Source organism: Podarcis vaucheri (genome assembly GCF_965113315.1).
Source record: "Podarcis vaucheri genome assembly, chromosome: 4".
In the NCBI taxonomy this organism is placed as follows: Eukaryota; Metazoa; Chordata; class Lepidosauria; order Squamata; family Lacertidae; genus Podarcis; species Podarcis vaucheri.
The window spans coordinates 58,591,136-58,601,671 of NC_138762.1; the positions used below are offsets into that span (position 1 = coordinate 58,591,136).

General features: G+C 43.2%; 1 protein-coding gene across 1 annotated transcript in view; it reads right to left on the reverse strand.

Annotated features, from left to right (window-relative positions):
• The window catches only part of TMPRSS3 (transmembrane serine protease 3), a 38,523-nt gene that overhangs the window by 8,973 nt on the left and 19,014 nt on the right, over positions 1 to 10,536 (reverse strand). The window contains exons 2-7 of the mRNA XM_082221238.1: positions 10,170 to 10,341; positions 7,413 to 7,557; positions 6,821 to 6,928; positions 4,880 to 4,996; positions 2,253 to 2,376; positions 941 to 1,066 (exon numbers count right to left, since the gene is read on the reverse strand). Coding sequence (XP_082077364.1) covers positions 941 to 1,066; positions 2,253 to 2,376; positions 4,880 to 4,996; positions 6,821 to 6,928; positions 7,413 to 7,557; positions 10,170 to 10,172 — 623 coding nt within the window. The 5' untranslated portion in view covers positions 10,173 to 10,341. The remainder of the gene's footprint in view (positions 1 to 940; positions 1,067 to 2,252; positions 2,377 to 4,879; positions 4,997 to 6,820; positions 6,929 to 7,412; positions 7,558 to 10,169; positions 10,342 to 10,536) is intronic.

Here is a 10,536-nt window from a genome sequence, read left to right on the forward strand (position 1 = left end):
AATAAATAAAGCACCCTTCCTTTGTATTATTATGAGGCAATGGGTTTCTTTGGGGGGGGGGCTCCAGAGGTCCTGTGCACTTTTCTTTCCCTTCCCACCCTCCCCCATTGCTGCACTGGTTGTTCACTCTTACACACACACCAGATGGTGGTGGGAAGGGGTAAAATCTGTCCCCATTTCTTTCTTTTGCTTTGGGGAGGGAGAGAAAGAAATAAAAGGACCTGTCTATTTACTACCTGCCACCTGGGAACAAGGGTGCCAACTCCTAGGGGCTGAACCCCTTTCGCCCCCTCCCCCCAATATTTGTTAGTGGAGAACTGAGGCCCCTCCGTGTTCGTTCGGGCATCACATGTGACATCACAACATCATACACAATGCTCAGAGACGGCGCTGTCACACAAGCCGATAACATGGGAGCTCCTCCTCCTGCTGCAGAGGGAAAGCAGCCCCTGGCCTATGGGGGTGGCAGGAAGCCAAGAAGCCCCTGGCCATGGAAACCAGGCTGCTGCGTGACACCTAGACATGATGTCAGGGGGCCCCCCCATCACTTTCCCAAGTCAGTGTGCCTGCCTGGTAAGCTGGGGTGGGGAGGAACAAACAGACCCCCTTTTCCTTTCCCCCACCTCCAAACAAAAGAAAGAAAAAGGGAACCCTCCTATTGGCGAGGTGGTAAGATTGGAACAGTATTCTTCAGCCACCAAATGCCTGGGTAAACACAGATGTTTTCCAGTACTTCCTGAATAATTACGGAGACAGGTGCACCTCAAAAGGGAGGGCATTTCACCACTGGGGAATCACCACTGAAAAGGCTCTGCCATGGGTCTAAGGGTATAAGATGGTGTGTACTGCAGTCCAGCCCTACCAGCAGGACTGGGTTGGAAGAGTTTATATTTTATAATTCATGTACGTATCTTTCTGTAATGTAGCATCTGAGACATACCGCAAGGACGTGGTGTTCTGTGGAGATGTCAGCTGATCGGCTGACAACCAATGATCTGCAGCAACAAAATGCCTCTGAAATGCTTCTTCAATAGCGGTCACTGGGTAGGCCCTCGAACTCACAAAGCTGTAAATAACAGGAATTGCCTTGAAAATTCAGCAACATTCTGAACATTTACTTCATCTATCACATGGCTAGCCTACCTGGCTTGCAAATGTTAGGTGGCTTGCTATAAAGTTTTTATGGAAATATTGCAAATACCATAGTTTTAAGGAAACCCTGTATTAAACTAATGGATAATCAGTGAACACACACTAAAATCCCACTGTGGCTTCTGATGGATCATCCTGCTGTTGTTTTACTTATCCATTCCCATTTATATCCTGCCTTTCTCTCATCATGGAACCCAAAGCAACATACACGTGGTTCCCTGGTGGTATCCTATCCAGCCTCTGACTGTTGTCAGAACATGCCAACCTGAGGCCAGCCTTCTTGCTCATATTGCTTGAGTATAGCCCAGAATTATAGTTTGGCATTTCCTCAAGAGAGAGCTAATGTTTTGGAGATCATTGGGGATCTCTGTATCTGAATGAGATATCAGTCAACCAGGAGTGAACAACATGCTGCCCTCCAAATATTATTGGACTATAGCACCCATCATCTCCGACCATTCACCATGCTGACTAGAGTCCAACAATATCTGGAGAACTGCAGGTTACCCATCTCTGCTTTGTTGCTTGCCACCCTCCAGCCAGGCTGTTTATGGGCATGAATAAAAAATAGTTTGCACTATCTGAAGGGATGGAATCAGAGAGAGAGCTCAAAGTTGGCTGAAGGCCCCTTGTGTAGGAAATGTGGAACTGACATAGGGTAGCAGGCCTGCTGGTTTTAGGGCTGTTTGTTACTTGCCTCCCCTTTGACTCTACCTTTACATTTGTAAATGAAACATAGAGTTGCAACAAGTCTCCTGTGCCATCCTGTGTCAAAAACAGGTGACACAGAGACAGCAACAAAAAGCCCCTGTCAGTCCTGTTAATGCCATTTGTTTGTTTGTTTACAACATTTGTATGCTAATCACATAACACAATGTTATATTTCCAGGGGCTTTACTGATTAATAGTGTTTTGTAGTAAATATGCACTTTCTGCAGAAATAAAAAATAACCAGCACTTTGCTGCAGAAACCACCTTGATTTTTAGTACATGGGTTGTATTTCAGAAAGCCGGGTGTAATGAGAGGGACTTCTCTTTTAAAGCAAGCAACAGTTTGACATACGAACCCTTCATTTCCATGGTCATTTCCTATACAGTACCTTGAGATACCTAAGTATTTACATGTAACTCTTCCATAGGTTTCTTGCCAGTTTTCTGAACACACAGTCCTCCAGGCTCCGTAAGCAAACACTTGCAACACAGCCTTCTTGCCACTCAGTCTGACTGTGAGATACAGAGAGAAAGGCCGTAAATAGCTAATAAGCAACTGCTGCGACTGAATCAGTGTCCTAATGTACTGTGTCTCTCGAGATCCGATGAATTTTGGCATTGGTTTTTGTGCATTTGTTCCTATTTCATGCAATAAAGGTATTATTATTATTATTATTATTATTATTATTATTATTATTATTATTTATTATACCCAGCTCATCTGGCTGGGTTTCCCCAGCCACTCTGGGTGGCTTCCAACAGGAGATTAAAAATACATTAAAACACCAGTCATTAAAAACTTCCCGAAACAGGGCTTTATAACAAAATAGGTTATGAATGTAAAATTAAGAAATGCTATCTTGAAAACTCATGAAGGTTGAGATATTCTACACCCTCCTTACTCTGGGAGGGGGCAGAAGCCAAATCCTAGAGGTCAAGGTCCCTTCACCCCCCAAAAAAATTTTTTTTGATGGCCATTGCCATTCAAATGGTATGTGCACGCCGATGTTGGGAAAAAGCCCCAAGGCAAAAGCCAGCTCCAGATGGCTGGAATGCAAAACAGGAAGCTGTTGTTTTGCACTGTACTCTTGGAGAAAAGGTGGAGCCTATTCTCTGTACTGAGCACCGGATGTTAGCTCAGAGTGTCATGTGACCTGTGCTGGAAGTACAGGGGAGGAGGTTGAGTCTCTTCTGATGGAGTCTGAAGGGAACAGTCGCATTTCTATGTACTGATGAGTGACAGGAATAAACATGTAAAAAGGACTCCTGTCTGTCTCCTTTCTCCTCCCTGGGAGAATGCAGGGAGGGAGAGAGAAGCAGAGAAGCAGAGGGTGTGTTCTATCTCACTCTAATGAGAAGAATCGCCGGGTTTGCTTACCTAGCCTGCCGGAGGTCGCAGATGGAAGGTAAACACAGTATCTCGCTCAATTGCCTCGGGGGAGGCCAGGTACCTCTGCCTGTGAGCCAAGATACTAACAGCCACATCCTGTGATCGATTATGCGGGACAGGCCTTACCTGGCTCTCCCAATATTTATTCAAGTTGGCATGCCTGCTCTGCTCATACTCTGCACTTGGCAATCTTCTAGAGCAGTGCTTTCCAAAATGTGGTACATGTGCCCTCGGGAGCAGGCCAAGAGTTTTTGAAGGGTAAACAGCAGAATTTGCTCTAGTTTACAAAAAATAATATTATTAAAACTACTCTCAAAGTATCTTCACCTGAGAAGGGACACGGTTGTAAGACTAAACTCTCAAAAGCTTATGCAATTACGGTAAGTTTGGGAAACATTGTTCTAGAGAGGTAGCCATATCAGCCTCTCGCAGCCAAAAAAACCAATGTAATGTATTGTGGTGCCTTAAAGGTTGCCTCTAGAATTTGTCGATGGGATTCAATCACGTACTGGGGTATAGGTCTGTGTCATTAAAATGGATTGAAGTTCACTGTCAAAATAAATCTGATTTATTTTTTTAAAGCACAAAGGACTTTTGTGGCTGGGAAACTGATAGGGAGCCACACTAAAAAGTTTGGGATAAATGACTGGTTGACAGGAAACGATTTAACCACAAGGAAATCAGGATGGATGCTTATTGTAGTATAACTTCCCCTCAAGCAATTCAGCACGAATGTTCACTAAAGCACAGTCATCATATGACTTCTGCGTAATCTTTGTGCGAGCAAATCTTTGTGTGCTTAATAATCTAGAGAAGCCCAAAGATAGAGATGGGAGATAAATTCAAATTTCTTTGCTTTTTCATAGAATCATATCATACAATCATAGACTTGTAAAGTTGGAAATGACCCCAAAGTTCATCAAGTCCACCCCTCCCTGTAATTTTTAATGAGAAAATACGTAAGTCGCACTTCTTGAACCAAAACACAGCCATTCTTCTAAATTTGCACCTCTCCCAATTTTGCAATGCAGTTCTCCAAATGATGTGTCTACAACTGCATATATTATGGAAAACTTCATATAAAAATGCATTAGTGAAAATAACATGCAAAAATACATTATATTAGGGGAAATTACATACAAAAATGTATTAGGATAAATGTGCACTGAAATGCTGACAAATTTCAATGATTATTTTTTTTTTAATCTGCAAATTGCTGTGGAAGTGTGGAAAATTGGATTTAAGACTGGAAAAAAATGAGAAAAGTAAGAGAAACAAAAATTGTCAGATTCATCCATCCCTACCCAAGGAATAACACATTTATTTGTGGCACAGCCATTCTGCCATTCTGCATAATTTCTGTTGCTGATATGCACCTTCTCTACATGTGATCATGAGCTCTCTTGACCTAGAAATTGCCCTCAGTGTCCTGCCATATTGAAAGGTAACAATAGTAACTTCTGTTCGTGCAAAAAGAATGCAGCAAACAATGGTCAGCCATGTTTTGTTTGGGAATATTGAGTGGAATGTTTCAAACAGAGCTTGGATTTAGTTTTTAACAAAAAATATCAAAGCTAAGTTTTGAGGGGAAGTAGCATGTATAATCCAGAATCAAATCAAAGCTACCACATCTATACTCATCCTCTCCATCTCTACAGTTGAAGACTCCATCACATCTTGCTGTTTGGTCAATACACCTAAAGGACGATCTGCACCGAAATCCCCCAATGCAGTTGAAGTAAACTGACAGGATGAAAGGAAATCATATCAAATTAATACAGCATATCCTTAGCTTGGCAGCAATATGATAATGATGATTAATTTATATACCACTTAACTGTAGTAAAGCCTCAAAGCGGTTAAGATCTATTCCTTTAGATAAACATGCTGAAAGAAGGTTTGAAAGGGAATTTGTGAATTACAGACCTAAGATAGGGTTGCCATATTTCAAAAAGTGAAATTCCGGACACAAAAATTGTTAGTTTTGCTCAGAGTTGTTGACCTTTTTTGTCTAAAAAGTGAAGTTTTTGAGCTATTTTAAAGAAAATTCACCAATATTTTGACTTCTGACATGGGTTGCCATATGCCCAGGTTTCCTCAGACAATTCAGTGATTTCTGCTTGGGCACCCTTTCTGAATGCCGTATCCAGATGTATGGCAACCCTACATAAGACAAGATAGCATTGTCATACTTCCCCAAATACAGAAGCCAGCCTGACTGGCAGCTGAAATTTACATCAACGTTGGTGATCGAATAGTTTCCTCACCTGATCACTGCACTTGAGAGTGACAGTTTAGTTTAGAAGGCCCAGGGCAAGCTGTGAGGGATGTATTGTGGGGGGGGGGGCTCAGGAGTAATGGTGGAGACACCTCCATCATTTGTGGCATGAGATGAAACTTAGCCATGCTCATTCATTTCTATACCTCTGCTCTGAATAACACCCCATATTTCTCAGACTTGGTTGAACAGCAGATAATGGCACGTGATTGGCTGTGCTGGACCACCTGATTTCCAAGACCAAGAGGATTCTGGTCTGAAATGTTAAAAGTGTCCAGGCTCAAATTGCCATCACATTCATGCAGTTGTCCTGATGATGCAAACAGAAAGGAATTGATGCTTGGTCTGCAGAGCTCCATGCACCACATGAGCCTCTTGGGCTTGCCAATTGGAAGGTCAGTGGTTCAAATCCCCGTGACTGAGTGAGCTCCCGTTCCTCTGTCCCAGCTCCTGCCAACCTAGCAGTTCGAAAACACGCCAGTAGATAAATCGGTACTGCTGCGGCAGGAAGGTAAACGGCATTCCCATGCACTCTGGCTTCTATCACAGTGTTTCATTGCGCCAGAAGCAGTTTAGTCATGCTGGCCGCATGACCTGGAATGCTGTCTGTGGACAAATGCTGGCTCTCTCAACCTGAACGCTGCAACCCCATAGTTGCCTTTGACTGGACATAACTGCCCGGGGTCCTTTACCTTTACCACATGAATGCTGCATCCCAGAGTTCCACATGCGCCACAGGTCTGAACCCAGTCACCATGTTGCACAGGCAGCTATAAGTCAATCTCAATACAGTGGTACCTCGGGTTAAGTACTTAATTCGTTCGGGAGGTCCGTTCTTAACCTGAAACTGTTCTTAACCTGAAGCACCACTTTAGCTAATGGAGCCTCCTGCTGCTGCTGCGCCGCCAGAGCAAAATTTCTGTTCTCATCCTGAAGCAAAGTTCTTAACCTGAAGCACTATCTCTGGGTTAGCGGAGTCTGTAACCTGAAGCGTATGTAACCTGAAGCGTATGTAACCAGAGGTACCACTGTACACTGGAAGTAATCATGTGAGCTGATCCTAACTGATATCTTCTGGCAGTGTGCATTCTGTTGATTATGGCAATGACTTTATTAAATACCAGCTCCATTTTATAGATCTCATGCTGAGGAGTTAAAGTGTGTGTGTGTGTGTTTAAAATCAATAGGCAACCTTTGGCAGCATCCTATTCTCAGTAGGAGACTCATAAAAAATGCAGACTCTTGAATGGTTAGTTGAGAACCTAATAAATAAGTTATTTGGCACTCACCTCCCAGGCCAATGGCAACTGCTATGATTACAGTGAGTAATAAGGCGAAGATAAGGGGAAGCTGCCCGAGTGGAATTAAACCATGGCACGGAGATGTTGAGATCTCTCCTGGAGTAATAAAAAAGCAAGAAACAACAACCTCTGAATAGGACATACAACATTAAATTTTGCACTAATTATATTTAATAAAAATAGCATCAGCTGCATTCATTCTTTGATGTTCTATTTGATATTCTGATGCCCTGCATTATATACAGGCAGCAACCATTTTAGGTGTGTCCAATTGATGTGTGATTGCTGACACACAGGTCCTTTTGGCCCAGAAAAGGGCAACATGGGGGCAGATTTCCGTACCACTGTCATACCTTCCAGAATAAATATGGATCTGGGCATGTTTTCTTGGATTCCAATTCCCACCATTAATCATGTTAGCCAGGGCTGATGGAAGCTGGAACTCAATAACATCTGAGGGGTCCCCAGTTCCCCATCTCTGGTATAAGTCATTTAAGATTTCCCTAAATCTGAGGGGTTAAAATGAGGTTCGGGAAGAAAGGGCCCCTAATTTCCATCCTAGAACTTCTTGCATTCTTACCATTTTCATTTTCACCGGGATCTATTTTTGCTTGTTGCAGGCAGAACAATCTTTTGTAGAAAAAGCAGAGCTCAGATCCTGGCAGTTCATCTTCTACAACGGAGACAATTTCAACGGATCCAGGACTGGAATCTATTTCTTCAACCTTAACCAACAGAGAGAGAGAGAGAGCACAAACACACAAACTGTTAGACAATGCAAATTCAGGTCAAGTCAATTACCAAAAGAAGACTTTCAAAGTTTTTTCTTCTTGGTGCAAGTACTCACACTGCTCTAGGAAAATAGAGTTACTGAGGGTCAACTGAAAACCCATTTTGCTTTTATTGCATGTGGCCAGTAAGGAAATTTCCAATTGCACTGGGAAGGGGTAAGAGATAAGCCTCCACACTTCCACACAATCTACTTTCCTGGTGCCTGTAATTTAGTAAGAAAAAACTTGATACATAGCTTCACGCCACATATCTAGCTAATGTCTAGTTTTGCCCTAAACTATGAATCATCAAGGTCAGAATCTCGCCTCTGCCATGAATGAACTCACTGGGTGATGCTTGGTAAGCCACACTCACTCAGCCTTAGCCCCCACCCTCAATTTGTAATATGGGGGATAAAAATACTGATTATGAAAAGCAGTGCATGCTATTAGATACAATGCAATGCATTGCCAACATCTTACAAAATCTTTCCAAATCCCAGCTGTCTTGATTTTAGAGTTCAGAACATCAGTCAAGTTTGGCCCTTGGCTAGAAAACATTGGTCGATGAACTTCAAGGACTTAAAGTGTTGGTCAACTCTGTCTTTCGCTATTGCTACACTGTCATTAATTTGACTCCCAAGAAGAGTCACACAAATTACTCCATTAAAAGCCAAAGATCTTTCCTCGTGCCTCAATGCAGCTGTAAACAACCTATTCAAATTAGGAATGCACAGAGAATCCTCTCATCTGACTCACAGAGCCTTTTAAATTCAACAAAAGAACCTTTCAGCCTGGCATTCCTGGTGGAAGGAAGAGTGAAGTGTTCGTTGTAACAACTATTTATGGTCTAATTTGGTGGTGATTGTTTTTTCTCTTCCATAGGAAGGCTTTGGAATGATTCCCAAATGAGAGGCATACATAGAAAGCACAGCTTGCATCAAACTGGAAAGCCCACCCCAGAAAGATTCATGAGCAAACTATAGCCCTGTCAGCTCTTGCTCGTAGATATTTCTTGTGGCACATATCCATACACTTCTAATTTAGATTTTCCTGGCCTTAACTCAAACCAAATGCTCAACAAGTAGAACTTAGCCTCATGTGCAGTTCTGGACAATGTGTCGTGATAACAGAGAACAGTCACAATGATCCAACATAGAATCAGATGTGCTTTGTGACTCCACACAGGCCTAACTTCAGCCTATGTGGCCTATATCAAGTTTAGCCAATATGGTGCCTTCCAGAAGTACATGAACTGCTGTTTTCATCATCCCTGATCAGTGGCCATTGCTAGCTGGACCTAATGAGAGCTCGAGTCATCTCGTGGGCACTGTATTGGCTACCCCTGGGCTAAATGAATGCAAATGGGAGGAGAGAGGCACTATGGTAGCAGAGTCTTCCCTGGGCTGAACCCATTCATTCAAACGTGTGTAGGAAGCCTCATGCATACACTGGCCATGCACCCAGAAAACTCTCTACAAGCAGTCTGATGGTGGGATGTAAGCTGGAGGGTGGGAGAGCCTGACACCACAATGCCAATATGCTCCTCCATCTAAATATATTCATATAGTCCTGTTGGAACATTAAGAGAGGATGTTGCAATGTGGCCTGTGCCTTTGGGCATCTCTCAAATGCCCTTCCCCTACCAGTGACTATCTATAATCACCTCCCCTATTTTTGGAACTGTAGAGAAGAGTTTCCAGGATGAATTGTCCTAAAATCCTTATGAATTTCCACTAGGACTTAAAAAAAAAAAAATTCACAAACCGCTGTGGCAATGTGGAGAACTGTTAGATGTCAGGGACTGGGCAGAGGAGGAGTGGTAGAGACCTCCCCAACCTGACCCTTCCATAGAAGGAGACAGCTCAGAATTACAGCAGGGGTTTGAGGGAGGTCACAGCTCAGAGGCAGATGAAGGGTAGAGGAGGAGGAGGAGGAAGAAGAAGAAGAAGCACCAGAGGAGAGACAGCTGGTGGACTCAGTGTATTTAGAAAGCATTCCAGACCCCCCCCCTAGAACACGGTGGGCCTTAAAAGTAGGAGCGCAAAGAGCTCTAAGGCAAAAGGCCCTTCTCAGCACTAGTAGCGATGACTCATGAGGAAGTGGGAGCGATGGAGGGGGTAGGGTTTCACTCGGAGCAACACCATTACTCCAAGAGACTGCAATTCTAAGCCTCTCTCTGTGAATATTGAATAAAAAGCATTGGTAAGAACTTCCCTTGTCTTATCAATTCCTGGCAAGCTGTTTGCCTATCCCTAACTATAACTTGCATCATTGCTGACCAGTAGCTATGATGACCTGGGCTGATGGGTGGCTACCGGCTCCTCACCCATGGAGCACAGGATGTAGTTTAACGATTGCACCAACAGGGTACAGTCACTAGGAACAGCTCCTGTGCATGCGCACTTGAGATGGATGAGTTCTTACACCACTACAAGTCCCATTACAGCTTCCCTCCTGCCTCGTTCTTGAGAACCAACTACTCTAAAAGAAACAGCTCTTCAAAGTATGGGATGTGATAGAGAAAGAGGAGAGAAATGTTTGCCCTCCGCTAGGGATCCACTTACCATTGTTGCAAGCCCAACGGCTTTCTCTTTTCATTATAAAGCTTAGCCAGCTAGAAAGCCTGCCATCCTCTCTGCAGATATTTTCATCCGGAATCGCTAGCTGATTCATTGTAGCAGATGACATTATTACTGGCGTCAGTGTAATTCAACCTGTCCAAAGGTATCAGGTAGCCTAGAATGGCATCGTTCCAAGGACCAGGAAGGTAAAAAGGCAGCAATCATTTTAATTAACTGTAATCAGTAACGTGGAAGTATTTGCAAACATAAGGCAATAATGTCTGACCATGTATGCTTGTCTTTTCATTTCAGGCAAAACAGAAGAAACTGGTTATTTGGCTGGGACAGGATGTCTTCATTAATTCAAAGG